The sequence below is a fragment of the Trematomus bernacchii genome, unplaced genomic scaffold, assembly GCF_902827165.1.
Source record: "Trematomus bernacchii unplaced genomic scaffold, fTreBer1.1, whole genome shotgun sequence".
Lineage (NCBI taxonomy): Eukaryota > Metazoa > Chordata > Actinopteri > Perciformes > Nototheniidae > Trematomus > Trematomus bernacchii.
The window spans coordinates 19,679,765-19,704,925 of NW_022988043.1; the positions used below are offsets into that span (position 1 = coordinate 19,679,765).

At 40.4% G+C, this 25,161-nt stretch overlaps 2 protein-coding genes across 3 annotated transcripts in view; both read left to right on the forward strand.

Moving 5' to 3' along the window:
- Positions 1-5,556: 5,556 nt before the first annotated feature.
- Positions 5,557-7,791, forward strand: LOC117472952 (glutenin, high molecular weight subunit PW212-like). 2 transcript variants are annotated; one of them, XM_034118410.1, is made up of 5 exons: positions 5,557-5,654; positions 5,745-5,809; positions 5,994-7,434; positions 7,530-7,582; positions 7,698-7,791. In XM_034118410.1, the coding sequence occupies exons 2-4, from the start codon at positions 5,757-5,759 to the stop codon at positions 7,572-7,574; spliced, it is 1,539 nt and encodes a 512-aa protein (XP_033974301.1). In that variant the 5' UTR covers positions 5,557-5,654; positions 5,745-5,756; the 3' UTR covers positions 7,575-7,582; positions 7,698-7,791. The 2 variants fall into 2 exon arrangements, with proteins under 2 accessions (XP_033974301.1, XP_033974302.1); XM_034118411.1 differs by having other exon boundaries at positions 5,745-5,784.
- Positions 7,792-8,244: 453 nt separating this feature from the next.
- The window catches only part of LOC117472988 (protein unc-13 homolog B-like), a 204,683-nt gene continuing 187,766 nt past the window's right edge, over positions 8,245-25,161 (forward strand). Inside the window, 1 exon segment of the mRNA XM_034118456.1 lies at positions 8,245-8,455. Coding sequence (XP_033974347.1) covers positions 8,434-8,455 — 22 coding nt within the window. The 5' untranslated portion in view covers positions 8,245-8,433.

Sequence of the window (25,161 nt, forward strand, 5' to 3'; positions counted from 1 at the left end):
AAGATCATCACACATTTAAAGAGCAACTTGCAGGTTAGAGACCCCAGTGAATAAATGTGTAGGAAAATGATGTATACACTAGATTTTCTAAAAAATATACAGAAATATACACTACAGTGACATCTGGCGTCGTTTTTGTAAGACATTTTTACTTCCGCATAAAAAAAGACCACCCGCGTGTGATTTTTCTTTTTCTATCAATTATTTTTATCATTATTATTAATATTAACGTGTACATAGACATTTTTCAGGGGCGGACTAGCCATCTGTATAATTTCCCCACAGTGAGGCTCCCCCCGTTGACAATCCACTAGCGCAGTGTTTCTCAAACTTTTTCATACCTAGGACCACTTAACCAATAAAAGAACACTCACGGACCACCTAACTCCACAAATATCCAAAAACAATAGGCCTGCTTACCACTCCAACAGTACATAACAGCCTAATAATGACAGCTTAACCTTCTCTACATCGCCTCGTTCACACAATAAATCAACAATACAATTACAACTACAGATTATATAAGCATTTAGTTCAAATGCGATTTAAAATGCTCTCAGGTTTTACACCTCTTATGAAATGTAGACTACATTTATTACGGAGTTTATGTCCGAGCCAACCGACTCACAGATCGTTGGCTACTGAGAGAGATGCAAAATACACCGCATGTAGTACGACACAAACCTCCCCTGTGGATTTTCAAAACAAAATACAGTAAAACTATGGTCGCAGGCCCAAGTTTAACTCTCTGAGGCCTGCATGGTCTGCCTACAAAACAAAAATAAAAAAACGTTTATGCAGCCCCAACAACAGCCTCTGATCATCAACAGACTTCATGCAATGCTTCATCGGATGCATATATTATTAGATAATAATCTCTATCTCACTCCTAACACATCTAAATCTACTTTCAGCATGGATAAATGTTTATAAAATACATCCATTGTTTGTTCTATATGCTTCTTGAAATCCTAAAAAACACAGTTCTAGAACAGATTACAAATCGCCTGAAAATGGTACAAACAAGTGGCAACATGTTTGACGAAGGTGTTGCGCTGGGCTATCATGCAATCGAAAGTGAAACTTAAGCTCGCTCCATTGCGGAGATATTCCCGCGAGAGTGCGGAAAACTTAAAGTGGACCTATCATGCTATATTTGAACAATATATTGTAGGGCCATACCTATATAAAGTATATAAATATAGTTTTTTTTTCCAAATACCAAACAGATCCTGCATTTTAGCCATGCCTCATTTCGCTCCATTTGCTCTTTCCAGCACTGTTTTTGCAGGGTCTGATTCTGTGAGCTGCAGCTGACCACGCCCCCCTGCAGGAGAGGGGAGCGTGCTCTGATCAGCTGCTGGGCTGTCAGAAGAGGGGGAGAAAAAGAGATCTCCGTCCTCCGTGTTTTATTATATTATTATATAGAGTCATTATTCATTTGTTTTAAAGCTCAATAAATAACAAAGAAGACCTTTGACCGGCACTTTTCTAATTTTGTCCGGAAGATTTAAACTTTAACGGACATCTTGACCAGCGAAAAAAAACCTAACTGAAACTCTGCCGCACGGTCCCCTCGTTCCTTGGAAGAGGCGGAGAGGTGGGTGTTTGTCATCTGCTGGTGGACTAACCGGAGAGAATTACAGTGCTTGCCTCGACGGGGAGGGATTGCATTGAATTACAGCAGCAGGAGCAAACGCTTGCCTCGGGGAGGGAGAAAAAGAGCCACAGCGGAGAATAAACAGAAGGGCAACCATGGCAACCATGGCAACCATGCTCGGGAAGTCTTCTTCGCTGCTTTTGTGGCAAACTACAGCGCCACTTACAGGCCTGGCATATGTACTACAGCGTCTCCAGCGCTTTCGAGCGGCAATGGCCGGCCGTGGCCCAACCCCACATTCCCCTGATAGGTGGAGAGTTGGCCCAATAGCCGTAGCGCCACCGTCCTGACGTCAGTGAAATGTTCAAATCTGGATTAGTTTTTATCAGATCCGTTGCAGCCCCGTTTTTAGAGATTTGGGTATGGAGGGAAATAGAGAGGGTTGTGTTTTCTGACACTTGGTGAGTTCCCTGGAACACCGGGGACACATATTCATGTATAAAAGACATGTCTTGAGTGTTCTTGACAATGCTTTTTTCTCATATCAGTCTCATATAATTTCGCCAGAGGAAAAAATTAAATTCTGCAAGTCATTGTTACTATTTCATTATTATCACCTACACTCATTCTCATGACTAACTATCTCATTAAAATGAATTACTATGTCCTTATCATGACTTTATCGTATTTATTTGGTTTACTATCTCTTTATTTTGACTTGGATTAATACACGACATTTATTGGCCATAAACAGACTCTAGATCAGCGGTTCCCAACCTGTGGGCCGCGGTCCCCTAGTGGTCCGCGAAGGCATTGCACGTGGGCCGCCAAAATATATATATATATATATATTTTTTTTTTATTATTATTTTGTACAGGCTAAAGACACAAACATGGACATAGCAATAACATATAGGAGATGACATTCCCATCTCAGACAAAAACAAAACAAAAACATAAAAATAAAGATACAGTCAGTAGGATCACTTCAACATTTCACAAACAAAAATAGGTTGACAACCAAAAACCACCAAAAGCACAACATGGCAAGCATATTTATTGTTCCTTTAATCCCACTCTTCGTTAGAGCTAATTATTTCCCATTTCATGGCGTGTTCAGCCTTTGATTTGTTGGGGCAATCATTTCTTTCAAAATAAATTGTATTTTTTATCTACTCTTCAAACACCTTAAATTAAGATGACTCCTTGATTTACTTTTAAAAATATATATTTTGTTATATTTATTAACTGAATGTAAATTCAATATTTTCCGCCAAATAATTTGCAAAGCATTATGTTTTGTGTGGAAACATTTTCATTATTAAGATTATTTCCTTTCTCTTTCTCGATCCTCCTTAGCAACGGTCATTACAGTCCTTGACAGCGGTCTGTTCTACTGGATTTACAACGTGTCACATGTTCTGAATTGACCAATCAGAAATGTATTTAGCCTCCGTATTGTTTATGGTTGAATGTGGGCCGCGAAGGAAAATGTGATTCTTAAGTGGGCCCTGAGTTGAAAAAGGTTGGGAACTGCTGCTCTAGATGAATGTCAATGTTCATACATTTCAACTGGGTGTGAAAATAAGCAACCGTTTGCTGTAAGCTAGCAAGTTGGCTTGTTAGTATGGAAGCCCATTTTCGCCACTGGGAGGAAAAAATGTATCCTGTAAGACATTATTATCACTTGGTATCTCCTTATTGTTACTATCTAAATTTGACTTAGTATCTTATTTTTATGACTTACCATTTCATTGTATTTTACTTACTATATTATTTTCGCTTTTTCTTTCATTATTATGACTTGAATTACAGTGTCATTATTATGATGATATTTATCATGATTTCAGCCACAGACTCATCCCTCCTCGGCACAGCACCAAGCGCCTCGGACAGTCCTTTGTGCCTGTAGTCATCAGGCTGCACAACAAGGGGTCAACAATGTGACACAATTACTGGACATAAAATACACACTGCACACATTCATGTAAATATATCTAATATGTATATGACCCAACATGTATATATGTTCATTTGAATTCATCTCTTATTTCATAGTTTTTTTTAATCATTTTTATTTTTATCTTTGATTTGATCTTTAATCTTATTAATCTGTGTGAATCTGTGCTGTCCTGTTTTTCATTCTTACCCTGTTGCTGTTAAACTACTGCATTTTCCCACTGGGATTAATAAAGGTCCATCTTATCTTATCTTATCTTATCTTATTTCCAAAATAATGGCTTGCCATCTCAATATTTTCACATTGTATCTCATGACTATGTGTCTCTGGACCGCTGGCCAACACACAGCTCCACCACCAAGAGCGCTCTGATAGTTATTCATAATAATGAAAAAGTAAGTCATAATGAAGCAGTGAAAGCCAAAATGATGAGACAGTAAAAGTGATATTAATGACATATTAAGGGTATATTTGTCCTCGTATTGGCAAAAAAAAGGCTTTGCTTTGTTTATAATCTGCACTGACTTCAGACATACTGTATCCGTCTCGAGCTGCTGATCATTAGCTGTTGCTTTGAGTTGGACACGTTTGTAGAGTTATTGTTCAGAGCTTTTTCTCTTAAATTAATACAAACCAATGCCAGCTTAAAACATGTGCAATGAGACTACATGAAACTGAAAAGTAAGAGGCTGGAAAGGCTTAAAGACATTTGGAGATTGTAAGGGAAATTGAGGACGTTATAAACTCCACTGTATGGGTTTTTTACTTTGGGGCAATCCCTTTAATTCTTTTTAATCCATTGCTTGTATATAAAGTATTGATTTTAGCATCAACCTACTTGTCCCTTGGGTGCCATTATAGTTAAAGAGTTTATTTTTTGGCTCTGGGTTAGCGTCTGTCCTCTAACAAACAATACATTTCTATTGTATTGAATGTTTAGGACCTTTGGTGTATTTAATATATAAAAAATAGTCGAAATAGTTGGTGACAAGAGAAGATAATATAAAGGTGACCATAAACTTCCAGAAAAGCTTGAATGTAGAAGGTTCTAAAAAAACCCGTTTGCGAAATAAAACCCCATGATTAACACGTATTTCATTCATGCCATGTAAAAAAAAAACACAGCATGTTTCTTGACCCTTTTCCAGAGGTTCAAACTATAATTTCTTATTTATATATTTTTTCAGTCTTTTAATGAATGCAATATTTGTTTCAACCACTAGATGGAACTAACTCATATGAAAACCAAGACTCCCTTGTGGATGAGCTACCAAATAACATTAATAACGATATTGGCTTTGATGAAAAATATGTAGTGTGCTTAACATTAAACTATATAATTGGAGCAGTGGGTTTACTGTATCTGTATCAGTGATTTCACAAACAATTGAACACTTAATGCCAAAGTGGTTTTAGGCAGATTGTTGCAAATACTAACTTTTAAATGCAACGCTTTTAAAAGTTAGTTTATCTTGGCCTATGGTGAAGTGTGACACCTGTCAGCCAAAGGTTCACACTATTCCGCTCTAAGAAAGATGGTTGTATTAGGGAAATTATTGCAGCAAAGGAAGACATCTACCAACTAAACATCACTGCAAACAATATATGATTTAAATCAACATCTTATAAAAATGGAAATGTTCTCAAAACCTTTGGTAGACCTCAATGAAGGCAAAGCACTTTAGCAAACAATAGAGCAGAGTGAACAAAGGTCTCCACTTTTTCACTTTTTCTTAAAAAGGATTCCAATTTATTAACTTGAAAGACCAGAGACAGGCTTTATAACATAGACAATGCATTCTCATGATAACAAATAATTAAATAATAAATGGTAGAAGCTAAACTATGAGGAGTAAATGAAAATACTTTAAATTAAGGACACCTGGGCATCACAATGAACCAAGCCCCATTACTTCCACCTGTTTCCAATCAACATTTCAGGAAGTGCTGGGATTGGCTCTTAGAACAGGTTAAAACAATTGCAAGCTTCCTACCAGAGCACCACTGTGTAAGGAAGTCAAACCTTTTGTGTTGAGGCACTTCAGTTTGTGTTTTGATATTTTATCTGGATAAAACCATGGGGCTTGTTCTTCGGTAACTTTAACGTGGCTTCTTCTGCTTTCAACATTATACATTAAGACTGTCTAAAATTACTCGTTGTTTTAATATGTCTTTCTTTTTTAGTGTGGTTCTGCTATGGCTGCTAGTTATTGGAGAGCTTCAGGCAAGTATTACATTTCAGACAAAAGGTTAAAATAACACTCATTATGCAAAGTTCAAAAGTATTGTCTTTTTATAACCAAGTTTACAAATCTAAAGATCTGCTCAAAACATATGATTCATTGACTTCATGATAAAACAGAAATTGATCTTAGGTTTTTCAAAACCTAAGATGGGCTAGTTAGGTTGACCTTTGTAATCCTTTCTCGACAGTTCCCTATCATGGCTATTTACGCAGAAGCTCGTACACCGCCAGCATGGCCCGGCCCCATTTTGGGGATCCAGTCCCAGCAGCCCGGCTACCCGCCCCGTCCTGAGGCCCAGCAGCCCGGCTACCCGCCCCGTCCTCAGGCCCAGCAGCCCGCCTACCTGCCACGTCCTCAGGCCCAGCAGCCCGGCTTCCCGTCCCGTCCTCAGTCCCAGCAGCCCAGCAACTCACCGCAGCCCCGTACTCAGTCCCAGCATCCCGGCTTCCTGCCCCGTCCTCAGTCCCAGCAGCCCGCCTACCAGCCCCAACCTCAGTCCCAGCAGCCCGCCTACAAGCCCCGTCCTCAAGCCCAGCAGCCCGCCCACCAGCCCCGTCCTCAGGCCCAGCAGCCCGCCTACCAGCCCCATCCTCAGTCCCAGCAGCCCGGCTTCCCGTCCCGTCCTCAGTCCCAGCAGCCCAGCAACTCACCGCAGCCCCGTACTCAGTCGCAGCAGCCCGGCTTCCCGTCCCGTCCTCAGTACCAGCAGCCCAGCAACTCACCGCAGCCCCGTACTCAGTCCCAGCAGCCCGGCTTCCCGTCCCGTCCCCAGGCCCAGCATCCCAGCAACTCACAGCAGTCCCGTACTCAGTCCCAGCAGCCCGCCTACAAGCCCCGTCCTCAGGCCGAGCAGCCCGGCTTCCAGGCCAAGCCCCGTCCTCAGGCCCAGCAGCCCGCCTACCAGCCCCGTCCTCAGTCCCAGCAGCCCGGCTTCCCATCCCGTCCTCAGTCGCAGCAGCCCAGCAACTCACCGCAGCCCCGTACTCAGTCGCAGCAGCCCGGCTTCCCGTCCCGTCCTCAGTACCAGCAGCCCAGCAACTCACCGCAGCCCCGTACTCAGGCCCAGCATCCTGGCTTCCTGCACCGTACTCAGTCCCAGCAGCCCGGCTTCCCATCCCGTCCTCAGTACCAGCAGCCCGGCTTCCCGTCCCGTCCTCGGTACCAGCAGTCCGGCTTCCCGTCCCGTCCTCAGTACCAGCAGCCCGGCTTCCCGTCCCGTCCTCGGTACCAGCAGCCCAACAACTCACCGCAGCCCCGTACTCAGTCCCAGCAACCCGGCTTCCCGTCCCGTCCCCAGGCCCAGCATCCCGGCTTCCCGTCCCGTCCTCAGTCCCAGCAGCCCAGAAACTCACCGCAGCCTCGTCCCCAGGCCCAGCAGCGGGTGTACCAGGCCAAGCTCCGTCCCCAGGCCCAGCAGCCAGTGTACCAAGCCAACCCCCGTCCTCAGCCCCAGCAGCCGGGCTTCCAGGCCAAGCCCCGCGCCCAAGCCCAGCCAGCCGGCTACCAGGCCAAGCCCAGGCCCCAGGCCCAGCAGCCAGTGCCCCAGCCAGCCAGCTACCAACCCAGTGGCAGTTTTGGCTCTCAACTTCCTGCCAAGACTGAAGCTGCACCAAGAGAGGTTGAACAGGGTGAGTTTCCATCTCAGTAAAAAATCGCAAGTTGCAAAGTATACAGTTTCTGAGTTGATGCTTGGTTCTCATGTTTTTGCATTTTTCACTTTTAGAATGGGACCCATCTCGACTTGGAAACTAAAGGTGTTTTTGGCTGAAACTGAAGGTAATTTAAAGTAAACTTTTTTTTTTAAAAGAAAAACAAGCTTATACCATCTTTGATGCCAACAGCCACATATTTATGGTTAAGCCCACTAATTTCCTGACCCTTGCCATTTCAGATTTCTTGGAAGTGTTTCAACTAACTGGCCTTGATAAACTAACTCTCACCTGCACAGTCTTTAAAGAAATAAATGCATTTTACACTGATGGAAATCAAAAGTGTTTTGTCTTTTCTTTTTTGCTCTCTAAAGGCAGAAATGTAGTTGACATTAAAAAAAGCTAACATTTGCTCAATACACATGACATCCTGTATAATTCACACCCACTTCCTGTATTTTTGACGAACAAGGTGGGAATACATAATGAATCTATTTAGGCTAGGTCGATTGAGGCTACATGTCCAAGTCAGGAGAAACTTGGTGTGTAACAAAGTATTAGATTTCAGTAAATGTTTTCTCTTGCCTCACACGGTTGATTTGAACTATTTTCATTACATCAACACTTTAGGCGAACATTAACCATGTACAGGTCTGTATTTTGCGTGTTGTTCCAAATTCCTATCTTTACTGCAGCACTTGAATGCAGCATAAGAGCCGCCCCGCTCTACCAGATTTTTCAGCCGGTAGGTAGTTAGTCGGTGTTTGCCAGTGACAGCCATCCCTGAAACCACCAGAACCCTCTGGATTTTCCACCTTGTCCTCACATCTATAAAAAAGAATGACACGTTGCAATGAAGCGGAAAGAAAAGGTTTTTTAAGAGTAGTCTTCATGACTGCTGTGCAACAGGCAACTGGGCTGCAAACTCACTGAAGGCTCATCGGCTTTGGAGGAACTGTTGCACAAAATCCCGCTGCGATGTCCCTGCTGTGTGTCCGAGGTAAGGTCTCACTTTATAGCTGCAGGCTCTCCTTTTTATTCCTTTTTTGTATTATTAATTCAAAAATAGAAATACTCCGGCAACAAAGTATGAGCTTGTTGTGCTTGCATTTAATAATTTGATGGAGGGGGAAAAGCAGTTCAATTAATCCTTTTGAACAAATATCAAAGCAAATTGTATATTGGCCTACCACAATGTTGAGTTTCACCTGCCTCATTCCATCACTAACATGTTGGTGATAATGTAAATCGGTAGAGATTCATAACACTTATTTCCCTTTAGACATCCAGCAACATGTGGGCAGCAACCCTTTTGAATTGGCCCTTTTTAGCTGTGTTTAATTTCCTTGATGGGATAACAGTCATTTCTTACACTATAGCTTCTTCAATAGCCTGTTATTTATTTTTCTCACAAATTTCAAAACATTCTAATTTTAGCCTCAAATGTGTAAGTTTCCTTTCTAAAAATCTTTAAAGATATTATATTGAGAAACTTTTTGCTATTTTCTGAAACATTTTTTGACCAATGATCAGCATTATAAAAAAGCCCTTCATTGCAGCCCTACTTTTTGGTAATTAAGAAAAGGTTTACTTAAAATGTCCTACTCGGGTCATATCCTGGTAACTTTTAAATGATCAAATCTAAAGGGTTTATTTTCAACATAAATATATTTCGGATTAGTACCTCCAGGGGCCCCTCAACCCACGTAACAACACGCCTACCTAAAATAAGCAATATTTTAAATTTTCATTCAATCTGGCATGTGAATCGCACACCTCTTTGTCGGACGCAGGGACGCAGGGACGCAGCTACATAGTTCAACCAAAGTAGGTCTAGCCTTTTGCCCTTTCAGTCAAAAATCCCAAGACAAGGATACAATGGATAAGATCTCAAGAAGAAGACCTAGGTAATATCACTCAACCTCAGAGCAGCACCCCACTTAAAATGCCAAAATATGACTGGCTGGCTGTACAAGTACACGAGGAGTTCTATTTGTCACCAACATCGAGAGTTACAAAAGTAAAACATGTAATGTGGTTGCTCAACTAAGTGATCAGTATGTGTGTGTGTGTGTGTGTGTGTGTGTGTGTGTGTATATGTATGTATATATGTATATATATATATATATGTATATATATATATATATATATATATATATATATATATCCTTTATTTAACCAGGTAAAAGACTCATTGAGATTAAAATCTCTTTTCCAAGAGTGACCTGGCCAAGAAGGGCAGCATGTACGAAGTTACAACAGATAAAACACAGACAAGACAGGCAGACAAATACAGCTGTAAAACACAAATAAAATGGCACATTAGCCAGTCAATATGCGAAGTAAAACAAACTATTAAAAATCATTTAAAAACTGGCAAAATTTAAAACTATTTTAGGATATACGAGCACTCTCATCGACCAATGGTGTCGTGTTCTCTGTCCTTTTAAGATGGACCTGAATTCCCCCATAGTGATTAAATCTGAGATCGGATTTATTTCTGTAAAATAAACCTAATTTTATTTTTAGCTTTGAAACAACATTTTCCGTGTGTAACTTGAAAGACAAGTTCTGTTCAATAAGAAATCCCAGATATTTGTAAGTAGTGACCCTCTCAATGTCAGTCCCTTGTGCAGTACAAATCTTGGGTAGAATAGATGGTAACCTTTTGCCATTCGAAAATATCATCACTTTGGATTTTTCTGCATTTAATACCAACTTTAGTTGATATTAATGGGTTTGTATGACATCAAAGGCAGACTGGAGAGAATCTAAACTTAGCTCTATAGAAGCGGAGGAACAATAAATAACTCATCTGCATAAAAATGGTAAGAAGCATTTGCTAAATTATTACATAGATTATTTACATATATGGTAAAAAGAATCGGTCCTAATATGGAACCTTGTGGCACACCCTTTGCTATCGGGAGGAAGGAAGAGGACCCAGAAAATTGGACGCATTGGGTTCTCGCTGATAAATCATTTAAAACCCAACCTACAGTATGCCTAGATACTGTGAAGTCTTTCCGCCAGGATGGTATGATCAACTGTGTCAAACGCCTTTGACAAATCAATAAATAGAGCTGCACAATACTTTTTACAGTCCAATGCCTCAATGATGTTGTTCACCACTTTAATAGCAGCAGTTGTTGTGCTGTGTTGTTTTCTAAAACCGGATTGGTGCTCTGACAAAATATCATTTGTGTCCAAGAATAATTGAAGTTGTTCACTGAGAAGCTTTTCAAGGACCTTCGCTACAACACATCATTTTGAAATTGGCCTATAATTATTAACAGATGAGGGATCCCCTCCTTTCAGTAAAGGAAGAACATATGCAGATTTCCATATGTTAGGAATCTCATTGTTGGAAAGAGATAAATTAAAAAGAGAAGTAAGCGGCTCAGCTATAAAGTCTGCAGCTAATTTAAGAAAATGAGGAGGAAGTTTGTCCGGACCTGATTTGTGTGGATCCAGATTCTGCAATGCTTTATGGACCTCTATCGCCTTGATCAATGTGAAATTGAATGGCTGAGCCACGGGATGGGATGGAGGTGTTGAGGAATCAACGTTCTGTCCAGGGTCCGAATGTAGGGACTCGAACAAAGAACCAGAAGAAATAAAATGTTCATTAAAGCCGTTGAGAATGGCCGATTTGTCAGTGAGAGTTTGCGAGTCTGTAACAATGCAGGCTGGTAATTCATTTTTAGTTTCTGTTCCAAATTAGTTTTGTATTACCTTACAGAATTTCTTTGGATCATTTAAGTTACTAGTAGTATTAGAAATTTAGTACTCAGATTTAGCCTTTTTAACTAGGAAGGTGAAACGATTTCGGAGCTGTCTAAAAACAATCCAATCCACTTGGGATTTCGATTTTCTGGCCCTTGACCAGGCAATATCCCTGTCCTTTAGAATGCTGGCCAGTTGAGGACTAAACCAGGGATTTTTTAGCCCTTTCACCCTAAATTTGCGGAAAGGAGCATGTTTGTTTATAATTCTAGTAAAAGCCTCATGAAAATAATCCCATGCCAGTTCAACATCGCTAATGAGAGAGATCTTGTTCCAATCAAAATCCCACAGGTCATGAAAAAATGTTTGCTCGCAGAAATGTTTAAAATCACGTTTAAAAACTATTTGTGGTCTTGTTTTTGGAAGCTTAGCTTGCCTGATTGTAGCTATAGCGCAATGGTCACTCATCATTTGCAAAAATACAAATATCCAAAAACTTATGAGGCGCATTTGTTAAATAAGTCGATAAGAGACGATGATAGAAGATATTGTGTGTATGTGAGAGGGAGAGAGAGTGTGTGTGAGAGAAAGTGTGTGTGAGAGAGGATGAGTGAGTGTGTGTGAGAGAGTGAGTATGTGTGTGTGTGTGAGAGTGAGTGAGTGTGTAAGCAATAGTTTTTTAATAAATCGTCACTGAGGGCCCTCTCTTGCTCAAGGGCCCCTGGGCACAATATTAAATATAAAAATACAAAGTCATCAAGCAACGTGCATAAAACCCTTTATCTTCTACTTCGACAATATTTGTCAGATCTTAACCAATGTTGAAAATGTGATGGACCCCAAACATACTGACGCAGGGTTTTCAGCTGTCCCCTGCCCTCGATTCATTAATATTTAACAGGTTTAATATTAGCATTTTTAAATCGGTGCAGTCAGGATAGACTTCTGAATAGATCAGGGAATGTAAAGAACAATCTGAACATAACTTACTCAACAGGAAAATATGGCAAGATAATAAATGGAAATGTATTTTGGGTAAAGGGGCCTTAAACTGGATTCACAAGATAAGCCTTGTACTTTCAAATTGTCAGTTTAATATCCTGAAGTCTTACTTTTGGTTCACATCTGTTGCATTGGACCCTTTAAATATGCTGGACTGCAGTCAACCATTTGAACTAAAGTTGTTACACTGGTACTTTTTTAAAAGTACGACAAAGGCTGGGAAAAAAACTGAACCATCCTGTCAGGAGCTGTTTATAACGGAGGCTGACAGGTGCACACACACTACAACGGCCCCCTTAACATTTCCATTAGGAGAAATGCACTGGACTTTCAAAAACGATGAAGATAAAAAAAACACAAATGTGCCAAAAAACATCTTCACCAACTTGATGAAACGCAGGGTGAGCATGGTGCGCTGTTATATTTGAAATGACTAGGTTAGCTACATTAGCTAGCAAGCTTACAGCAGTTCTGCAATAATATCTGAAGGAATCATGATCACATTGTTAAAATGAGCCAATAAAATGTATATTTTAGTTTAGTTTCCAGTGACAGTTGGCCACCTTTTATAAGTCAACAAGCGCACCGGTCCCAGCATCACCTTTTAGTGTCCCGGTTTCCATTGTGTATTGAGCTTCTTGCAGAGTTTTTTTATTTGCAGCGTGTTTTTTAAAAATAATTAAAAGCTACCGATGTTTAGTGAAGTTGGTGAAAATGTTTGGCTAAATAAATGTATGTGCCTTATTATTCCTCAGCTATTTAAACATCAACTCATAGAAAATAAAAATGGACTTGCACTTTAATGTAATGCACTTGATCTTGTTGTAGAGGAGAGATATTGGTCCCTTAGTGGAAGTGAGGTCAAATTGAATTTGATATTGCTTCCTCCTGCCACAAGTGCTGCCCAGGTGCCCTCAGGGGAGTCACTTGGTCTGCAGCTGTTCAAGTGAAGCTGAAACTCAAAAGAAACAAGTAGCTGCTGGCAACAAGCACATGTATTCTGACGGATAAAGTGCATTTCAAAGTTTGCACCACCAGTTTATTTACCGTTTTGGCGTCTCTCCAAATTGCAAATTGCCCTTCTTTTACAGACATGCTGATTGATTTTTACACCGTCAAACTATTGCCTGCCTATCTCTAACTCTCAGCCCCTGGCGTATTGTTTCTCAATGATCGTTTTTGACCATTTCTCATCTCGGGTGTGTGGCTGCAGGGCCGCCACCACCTTACTCGCGTATTATAGAATGATGAGATAGGGGTGAGGTCGGAGGGACGGAGGGGGTAAAGCACAGCTGGGTTCCAGTGGGCTTAGCCAAGTGGAATAAAAACAAATTGCACATTTTGATAGTGTGTTCACCTGTATCAGTAAAAGTGTACACACTCTTGAGTGGTAAGGTTGTATTTAGTTACATTTAAGAATGTACAAGCCGTTCCAGTGTAACTTTAGTCGTGAGGAAATATGGTTTCCATTCCAAGACTGCCTTTCCTTCTCTAAAATCGGTAAATGTTTGTGTGTTTTTCAGCATTTCATTGTCATACCAGAAACAAGAAAATCAAGGCAGCTGTGGCTCAGTATGTAGAGCGGGCTGCTCAGCAATTGTTTGTTTTAGTGATTTAATTCTCGGTTGTTTCTGTCCACATTTTGAGGTGTCCTTTAGCAACAAACGTAACCCCAAATATCTCACAATCTGGAGAACATTGGACGTCGTCAAAGGGACTTTCAACGGCTCAACATTGAAAAAAAACTGAAACGTGGTACTTTACAACTCTTGAAATTAATACAGAAGATATCTGCGTACAAATGTGTCAATTAAACATAAAATACAGCATCAACCCTGCTCGAGGATACCAAAGGTGGCATACATGTATTTGCTAGTCTCTCTTTCAGTTCTGTAATAGCGTAAAATGTAATTTATTGATTCACTACTACGCTTCCTGTTACAGTGCTTACCCAGGCCAAACCATTCACCTTTGTTCAACTTGGTCTGTTATTGTTCAGCCGTGCGTCATTACAGTGTTCCATCCCTCTGTTAGGTAATACACTACACTTAATCATGATTTCCATATCTACATCAAAGTATTGTGTGGCTTCTAACCCTAACAGACAAATGTTCACCTGTGGCAAAACAACTTATTCAGACTTTTAGTTTAAGATAAAGTCAGACTTCAAATGGAGATAATTTGTTCAGAAATCTCCTAAAATTGTACATTCTTCAACATTTTTTACTTAGGTAGATCAGGTTTGGTGGATGTTTTTCCAAAGCTTCTTTGACAGCAGTGCTCACATTCATTCTCCTAGCAACACTCAGGTCCTTTATGCCATGCATGTGATATTTCTCATGAAAAAAATATGACCACCTTCTTGGTGAAAAGTAACCAACTTTCGAAACATTGGTTGGATGAAAAGGTCTGTCACGTTTTCAGAATCTTTGCATCAACTTGATACCAAAGTAGAGCTTCCAGGCTCCTGGTTAGTTTTTAAGTAAAGATCATGGATTTGGGTTAAACATACTACTTTGTTAAGGCAATGGGACCTTTGTCGGATGGTTGGGCAATCTACCCAGATGTTATCAACATCGTGACTAGAAATCGTCTTAGATTTTAAATATCATATTATGGTGGTCTTTTCCTAGTTTTAAAACCTGCAATACAGTGTGTGACTTGACTGCTTTAATTGTTCTATTTTAGCCTTTTTACTACTGATTATTATTTATTAAAGATATGTGTACGCCATTTGTGAAAGCCTTAATAGTCATCCAATATCATAACAATAATTCCTTACCACCATAAGTACGCTTTGTACTGTTTTTTTGTCTTGCCATTTTACATAATATGAAGTTAAGTTATATTTTTTTAGGAGCTCTCACCCACCTGGTAACCTATCTGAACAAATGAGAGTTTATTTTTTTATCCCGGGCTTGACAGTTGTACTCTCCGTGATTAAAGGAACCTAGACTGTCCATCTCATTGAGGGAAATGCAGTGAAACCAGAAGAGTGTCCTCCTTGTTTCTTGAGAGCCTTGATACTCTTCTTTATTCCTTGTTGTGTGGAGGGCCCTCAGCGCCTGCATCTTGTTTGCCAGTCCTCTGGAGAGAGTGAAAGGCTGTAGAATGAAAAGCCGAGGATGGAAGGAGGACACAGTCTCCTGACAGCTCTGTCAGTCCCACACTCGGCTATTTCTAGATGGCAATTAGCAGTAGAATAAATGTATACAGTAATGCTATTGAATAAGTTGCAGAGTGTTAAGTCAGGCTCCTGTGTAGAAATGGCAGAAAGGAAATGCAATAATGAGATAAAAATACATGCAAGTAGACTTTTGGTCATGTCAGGGAATGTAGAATTGTGTCACATTTGGGAATATGTAAATCATAGAGTCATTTTATATTATATAATGCTGGATAGAAGGGCTAACTGAAAGCATGTTGTAGGCCACCAAATGTTAAGGACTGTAGGTAAGGACAGATGATGTCCGTGAACACACCGGGAAACTGTGCTGGAATGACGGGACATAAGTAAAGCTTCAGCAGCCTGTCTGGGCAGAGAAGGGGGGTGGGGTTAGAGAGGGAATAATCCCCTGGCCATCTGCTGCTTTTTGCTGTCCTGTGTGTACTGCGTGTGTTTATACTTGTGTGTCAGGCTGCGTGTCACATAGTACAGGGACTTCACTTCCTTCTTCTCATGCCCTCCTCTCCCTGATAATGCCACTTCCTGGTATTAGACCTGCCTCTGACACCCTCTCTTTACTCTCAATCTTTGCTGCTGCCACTTTTCCTGACTTTCCTTCATAGGTGGTCAAAAGAAAACCAGTCGGGCAACTATATGCTGATTTAATCTCAACTTTATTTATTTATATAGTACCTTTCATAGAATTGTGCGTCACAAGTGGTTTACATTAAAAAAAAAAACTTAAGCTGCACTAAAATGACAACAATAAAACTGTCAAGAATCAAATAAAATACAAATAGAAGAATGCAGAAAAGTAATGAATTAATCTTAAAAATAATTATTAAATTAAAATGAAAAATGTAATGAATACTTATAGAAAATAATGACAAATGGAGATTAAAGGCCTTTGTAAGAAATGTTGGTAGTGTTAGTATGCTTACACTAAACTATATATGGCGACAATGGTATACTCTGCTTAACATTAGCATGTTAGTATTGTCATTTGGAATGGGTAAGCATACTGACGTTAGATTTTAGCTCAAGACAGTGCTGTGGTTCTTTTCTCTGAGGGAGAGTTAACGTAACATCTCAAATATTATGAAATAATAGGAAATATTATGCTCATTTTCAGGTTCATATTTGTATTTTGTGCCTCTACTATGACATGTCTCCATGCTTTAATGTTCAAAAAGCTCTTTATTTTTCTCATACTGCCTGTGCTGCAGCACCTCTTTTCACCCTCTGTCTGAAACCAGAGTCTGCTCTGATTTGTTAGCTGGTCGGCTCTTTTGTGATTGGTCAACAGCTTAAAGATGTCCCGCCCCTTAGCCTATCAAGTACAATGTGTTGGAGCGCTAGCCAATAGAAGCGCCGGTACGTCATTATGTTACGGAAGTAAACAAAGGAGTCCTATCGAGGCGTTTCAGGCGGAGTGTGTGGGAGAGAAACTCTCTCTAAAGGGAGCTTTCGGATTATAGCCTTTGCAAATTTACAAAAACCTATAACAGACTACTGGAAAGGGAAAACCCGAAAAAGCACAATAGGGCCCCTTTTAATATAAGATGTGTTTTTTAAATCTATTTTAAGAGTTGTTAATGTTTATAAAAATGTTTAACAATTGTTTTGTTAATCCATTGAGCTGTGGTAAACCAGAAATACAGTACTGATGAAGTGTAACTCACTGCAACGTTATTTCCTCATAGAAAATGACTTGCAGAGGGCAACCAAACAATTGTGGTTCGTCAAACAAATGAAAGCATAATAACAAATATCCCTGTTGTTACCGAGTATATACGTCTGTTGTGATGTCATCAAAGAAGCCTCATCCATCCAAGCCCCCTTTTTTTTGTCTTTAAGCCGTGTGGTGTCAATAATTGGCTCATTATTGCAGTGAAGCAGGGACACAGCAGGGGGAAAGAAATCTCTGTTAATTTGTGATTATGCAGAGTGATGTGAGATTAACATGTCACTGTTTAATATAACGAACCACCCTAAAACACTATGATGGAAGAAAATAATCAGGAAAAGATACCTGATTGCCATTTCAGTCTTTATTACCGTACAATCCTTAATGTTTAGGACACAGATGGATGAATGACTGTATTAACAATAATGAAATGAAAGCTAACAAATAATCTAGCAAGTCCAAAGGCCATAATGAATAAAAAAGGAAAACAATTTAGATGTGTCATTTTACAAGATTGCGATTTTAGACTTGTACAAGCAACTAAAGACTGTACCCACAATTCGACACGAGGTACCTACTGTAACATTTTCAGAAATATAAAATTCCGAGTTATAATGAACAATAACTCGACAAACTATCTTTTTATATTTACATCGTTTGTTAACTGTAATACATTTCTCCTAATGTAAGTGTTTGGTCCGTTTTAGCATGTTTGCATGGGTCGGTCACTGTACTCATAGGATACAATTATGACATATTCAACAGATATGGATGTAAAATGTATCTTGACTGGTTATCAAAGATAAACAGCTGCTGATTGGTAATACGTTTAAAAAACAACACATAACAGAAAACTCTTTGTGACCAAGATTTGTACTGAGCAGGACATTTTACGATTGCAAAATACATTTGTCAGGGTGATACTGTTAATAAATCACCACTGACATATCCCTTTATTTTTATACTGCCAATCTACCTTAGTTATTCTCTGCCATATATTTCAATACCAATGTATCTATAATTTCATCCATCACCATTCAGGTCTGATTTTCCATTTCAAAACATGCCTTTGATTGCTCATGGCTTCTTGGAGGCATCATTTGTCTGATATAGGGTAGCATATATCACATCAAACACACCTCAGTTCTATAAATGGATCAACACACACATACATGTACAGACACATAGACAGATCCACAGCAGTTGTATCTATCAGGTTGGCTTGGCGAGGTCTGCAGGGGCTGTTGTTTAATGGAAGTGAGAGGGTGTTAATGACATGGCCACCAGGTTGACAACCTCCACACTCCCAAATCCACTATGAGTCGAAGGACCGGTGCTAAAAATAGACCCACTGTCTGGCCTCTTGTAATGGCAATGATCATGTCCACGCCTGTCTGCCTGCTGAGCCTTTCGGGTCTGCTGCCCCCGTTCAATAAATGAGTGAAGAACAAGATTGAATTGATGCTTGATAAGTAATGTTTTACCTTATTAAGACCTGCAGTGAAATTCTGTTTCCTTTGCACACATACTGACGTAGAAATCAAGAGATTAAGGGTCAGAACAGCTGGTAGGGATTTAGTAACTGCCCAAAAACTCAACGATTGCAACCACTTAAGCCCCTGTCATACTGTCCCGAAATTGACACCAGATGGACACAAGATAAAGGAAATGTTCAAATTCGGCTCTGATCGTAACAACAGCGAGCCATTCGTGAGGGCATCTTAAAGGTAGGGTAGGTAAGTTTGAGAAACCGGCTCGAGATACACTTTTTGTTATATTCCATGGAATGCTCTTAACATCCCGATAGCAATGAATATCTTAAGTGCTTTGACAAAAAATCCATAAAAAAATGTCATCTGGGGAAGCCGTAATACTGTAAAAAGTACGACCAATCATTTTAGCCGGCCCGGCTAAAATAACTTGAACGGCCTACCTGCCTGTCAGCCTTCCATCTGTGCACAAACTTATCTCCTGCCCTCATTGGTCATGTGCGCGTTTGTGTGTGTTGGAGGAGGGGCTCTATAAGGAAGTGGCAGATTTTCTCCAGTTGTGTATTTTCTAGGGCTGTCAGTCGATTAAAATATTTAATCGCGATTAATCGCATGATTGTCCATAGTTAATTTTTTATCTGTTCTAAATGTACCTTAGAGGGATATTTTTCAAGTTTTTAATACTCTTATCAACATATGAGTGGACAAATATGCTTTATATGTTTGTTTATTATCATTTGAACAATGAAATGACAAATATTCTCATGAATATTAAACACAACAACCTCTGAACATTACAAATATTCGATTCAACCTGGAACCTCTCATACAATAATACAATACAGTGTGTGTGTGTGTGTGTGTGTGTGTGTGTGTGTGTGTGTGTGTGTGTGTGTGTGTGTGTGTGTGTGTGTGTGTGTGTGTGTGTGTGTGTGTGTGTGTGTGTGTGTGTGTGTGTGTGTGTGTGTGTGTGTGTGTGTGTGTGTGTGTGTGTGTGTGTGTGTGTGTGTGTGTGTGTGTGTGTGTGTTGGTGTGTGTGTGCGTGTGTGTGTGTGTGTGTGTGTGTGTGTGTGTGTGATGAGGAGACACTATGATGGATCGTTGGAGCTATGTGCAGCTCAAGGCATATATGCTCGAACGGGAGCTGCAATCATGTTGCGCGCACTATCTGTGCTGAGTGTGCTGACTTTTCGTACAATGTCCCACTGTCTGGCTACCTGCATAAAGTCAAGTGCTCGGCGCAGTTGTCGGCGAAATGTCATTGAAACAGCTCCTTATATCCGTTAGCGCAGCTAGCTAGCACCAGATGCTAACAACAACAACAACAACAACAACAACACGTAAGGTGTGCCTCGCTCGCGCGAGTCGCGCCACACATACACACACCCTCCCGGTCCTCCCCATGGCCAGTCCGGGCCTGCCGGTGAGCGTGGAAGTGTGGTCTGCCACAAGCAGGCGGCAGGAGCGGGGCTGTCAGCATCAGCTTGTAGATGGTATTTTAAACTCGATGCGCTCTGAAACTACGGGGCGGCCGAGGACAAAAAATACACATGCGTTAATCACATTAAAATAATTAGTGGCGTTCATTTTTTTTTGCGTTAACGCGTTATTAACGCGTTATTAACGCGTTATTAACGCGTTATTAACGCGTTAACTTGACAGCCCTAGTATTTTCAAATTCTAGCGATCTCGAGCCGGTTTCTCAAACTTACCTACCCTACCTTTAAGCCATCGTATGACCGCCACTGGAGTTTCTCAGGCTCCGGAAGCAACTTCGTGAGCGGTGGCAAAGTCTTTGGCATGCCAAAAGATTGCCGAAGGACCTTGCGAAGGTTAATTTTCGTGTTGAATTTGTGTGTCCATTTTGCCCTTCGTAAGGCACTCGTGAGGGCATCTTGTCAAATCGTGTCATCTTCGTCTTTACTTCGTGTGATCATCGGTGCCATCGGGCATTTTTCGCCTCACAAAGACAATACGACGGAAACAAGAAGCTGCCCGATTGTCTTAGGAAGGCAACACAACTACGTGAAGCCCTGGCAATGCCGTCGTGTAGCCATCGTATTATAGTACGATGACATCGAGATTGCGTTTATTGCACAACAAAATCATGTAAACATATTATGTAAATAACCCAATTTGTGTTCTGTGAAACTGAAAAGGATATTACATTGTTTTTGTTACTTTCGTTGCAGTTGTATGTCTTAAATGTAATTTAGGTTAACTTCCTGTTTTATTTAGATGCTTTTATTTTGAAGGCGAGTTTACGCTGTTGACAGGAAGTTGTTGTTGCTATGGAAACAACATGACGGAGATAAGTAATATCTTCTAATCTACATATAAAGACGGAGAAAGTAAAGACTTAAGTGTATGTTTAAATGTTAGCACCCCCCGAAGAGGCACAAGCTCTTACGTTGAGTCTGGATACATTCTAAATCATCAGTAAAGTCTACGACCATATTTCCGTGTGTGGTTCGGGTGCCATCGTGTGGCCTTCTGTAGGCATCGTACTTGCTTCGGCTGTTGCTTGGCTGTTGACCAACTTCGGGGCCATCTTCGTGCGAAATTCACAATTCCATATTCGTGTGTCCATCTGGTGTCAATTTCGGGACAGTGTGACAGGGGCTTTACCAATAAAGACGAAATGTCGAGAGATTATTTTATTCAGCTTGTTTACATATTTTATATAGGTGCAAAGGGGAGTATAGTATTATCCATCTTATGGCATGGCTCCATGGATTGAAATATCAGTCATGGGACAACTGGGTGGATTGGCCCAAAATTTGGTAGAGCCATTCATGGTCCCCAGATGATGAACCCTACCAATTTTAGTGATCCCCTGACGTTTCTTTTGTTTAACTATGGGGTTCACATATGTGCTGTTGAGTAAAATGTCTCAACAGCTTCTGGATTAATAACCATGACATTTAGTTAGGACATTTAATATCCCCAATGGATACTCACTTATAACTTTGGCGGCCTATTACATTTTTCATATAACGCCATCATCGTGTAAAAATTGTTAAAAAACGCTATTGTTTGACCAAAATAACTGCAAACCTCAGGACATTCTTATCAGCCTTACAGTAGCTGCTCTTCAGCTCATTAATTATAAGTCGCTCCTGCAAAGAGATTCAACTTGTTTGCCTTGTCTGACCTTGTTCAATAGCAATTGCACAAATATTTGATCATTAAAACAAACCTTTCGGGGAAAAAACTGGTGAATCAGTGAAATGCTCAACCGCTCTCATGACTATTACTCGTTTCAGCAAGGTAGTCCCCCAATAAACAAGCTTGTGTGTTATCTCACTGCAAGGATGTGAGGGTTCAGAGGCTAAAAAACATCTTTAATTCACCTCTGAGCTTCAAAGCTACACTTTCAACCATCACTTCAAAGAGATCAAACCAGAGCCACTAGCGGCCATTAAGTTGTCGCAGTCGGAGCTTCGATTTAACGCAGTGGAAGTGACATGTAATCATTATGCCATTGTAATATAATTAGTCAACTATGATTATTTCTTCAATGTCAGGCTATAATTACAGTCTATGTTGATGACTCCTAGCCTCGTGTAGAATTTTTACATGGGTTGCCGTTGCAGTTAGGATGCACCGATTTATTGGTTAATCATTGGTATCGCTCAATGTTGTCCTTGGTGACTGTCAATGAGATGACATTTGCCGAAAGTGGTGGCCGATGTTTTACTATTGTGTTTGCATATATTTTGCGCCGGCAAAAATGTGTGTTTGGACAAAAATAAATTGACCAGATGCTGATTTGGCACAAATATGGCATGACGTGCAAGAAAAATCATAGAAGACATTGAAGATGTGGGAGTATCACACTGTATTGCAGAATAAACGTTTTTGTACTTTACTGAGTACAAGGTTATAATGAATGATAGAACTGAAAACTGAAAACTAAAATAAGGCCGTAGTTGTAATATAACTGAATTTGACCTTTAAAACATTTTCACTTCCTCATGGGGGAAAAAAAGTGTGTGTGTGTGTGTGTGTGTGTGTGTGTGTGTGTGTGTGTGTGTGTGTGTGTGTGTGTGTGTGTGTGTGTGTGTGTGTGTGTGTGTGTGTGTGTGTGTGTGTGTGTGTGTGTGTGTGTGTGTGTGTGTGTGTGTGTGTGTGTGTGTGTGTGTGTGTGTGTGTGTGTGTGTGTGTGTGTGTGTGAGCTTTGCAGTAGTGCTGAGCTGATTGATGATCCCATAGTGGTTCTTACATTCTGTTGTTTGACTGTCTGAAATAGAAATCTTATCAAAATGTTGACCAATAAAACCTCAAATCATCATGTAAAAAAAAAGCGACATAATTGACAATATGTAGCATACACTGACAATACACATCTGTGTATGACATAATCTCATACTGTACATCTCTTCAGCAACAGGCATTCAATCGATGAATTATCATTAGTAAACATTAGTCTGTTGTTTTCAAAAGCCCCTTCTTTCCTCAATATCTTAACTTTATGTATGAGCTAAAAAAAAAAGCCATGGGTGCTCCATAAGCTCCATAAGTTAACTGCTCTTAATTCTCAAACATTGTTTTTGCTTCCCCACGTGGTCAGATCTCCTTGTTATTCATCCTCAGTACAATACAGCAGGTTCTGGTAGATTTCAGCCCTGCTTAAGGCATTAGCTCGGGGAGATTATCCCACCGGCCAAACGCTCGGGTGCCCGCAGCACGCATCCTCTCATACAATCACTCTGAGGGACACGTGTCTGATATGTGGCCTGCTGTACAGCCCTGATCAGGCTCGCCATCAATGTGGCCCAGAGGGATGCTGACCTCTGCTACCACTGAAATGTGACACTGACGTTTGTGCTATTTTCTATAACAGAACAACTGCAACCTGCCATTAAAGTATGTTCCATTATGGATATCCAATTTTATTCACAAGTAACATGTACCGAACCATATAGCATATAAAACGCATGAAATGCAACAATAACAAAACCCTACCTATTATGCTAATAACGTTTTGGAGAAAACTCTCTTTGGAGGGACATTTCAGATTTTAGCCTATATAACATACTACAGGAAAGGGAAAACCCCCAAAAGTACAATAGGGCCCAATAAAAGTGTCGGTTTAAAAAAAAACAAAAACATACATCTGTACACAAATTAGCTGTTCTGACTAATACCATGCCTACTGAATTCTGAAAGGGCAAAAATGATAAACGCAGGTATTTTTGTGTGGATGCGGATGTATTTTGCTGAACCCACCACCTCGTAATTTATTTATTTGCTCATGCACATACTGTACGAGTGACCGGCAAACATGGACCAAGAGAAACGTTTTGAATTTGTACAACATAAACATCATGTTTTAACTCAAATTGCAAACAAAGATCTAGATTTTGTGCTTTTGGTTTTGATGTACTGCCTGATAATATGTTACCGGTGCGACCAACTTGATGCTCCAAATATGTTGTGTGAATCATTCTTTCAGAGTGGAGTTTTAGAGTTGACATCTGGCATCTCTCGGCTGTGGAATGCAAAGATAGTCGCACTATTAATCAGTTAAACCCCACGGCCCCGCGGGCGGGGGCAAAACGCAACATTTTGCAAGAAACAGCGTCTGAGTGCTTCTTAATATTTAATAAACTATGAATGTGTCATACCCACTTAACAGGAAGAAGCTCAGCTATCAGACAATATTAACCGTTTTTTGGCTAAACGAAACAAAAGGGTAATAACAAAGGCTCTGAATTAGCCCTGAGCGAAAAAATGCTGACGCACTTAGCACAGTACTCAAGGTAAAATACCCTTATTACTTATCGGATCTGCACAAAAAAGATATCGATTAGCAAGCTGAGATTCCACAGATTCCAGACATTTAATATCATCACTAAGCGATCAGAACTCGCGGCCAAACGACAAGAAACAACAACAAAGAAATGTGCTTTACAAAGCCAAAACGGCTAAAAACGTCTTACCTTAGCTGTTGTTCTGATCAAAAGTTGTGTTCAATGGCATTAAAACGAGAAAAACGCTGCTGAAGGTTAATCCATAGGTTAATCCATCATCATATTTATGGCAATAAACGTAGTTTTCTATAGAGTGTAACATAGCTTTCGGTTTGGGCAAACTGCGTGCGCATCACTCTCAGTCCTCAATGGTAAAGTTTAGATGGATTTAGGAACTCCCCCTCGATTCTATTGGCTCTAACGGTTCAAAAGAGGTGTCAATCACCAAAATCGATCAATGGGTTTGTTGGAGTCGGGAGGCCTGTTCATTTATTCCGGCAATTACTCAGACCTACTAATTGACCTAACAGTAGCTATTGAGTCTATGTAAGTTTACTGCCAGGCTCGGATCCACCTGGATCAGCAAGGTCTCACCTCTACTAACTCCTGAAGAACCAGGTTCAATTAACTGCTGTTTCAATTCAGACAACGCACTAAATCCGTATAAGCGATCCCGAAGGATTCTGGTATCAGTAATGGGGTGTGGCCCTGCCTAAGTGTGAGTGTGGCAGTTGTGCAATCTTACCTTTAAGCAGGAGAGGAGAGCGCAGATTTCTTTTAAGTTATCCCAATCCAAAAAGGTGGGATGATTTTATTTGAAGAAAATGGTCCACACTTTTACAGGGTTTTTACCTTCTCTCGTTACAATGTGACAATCAT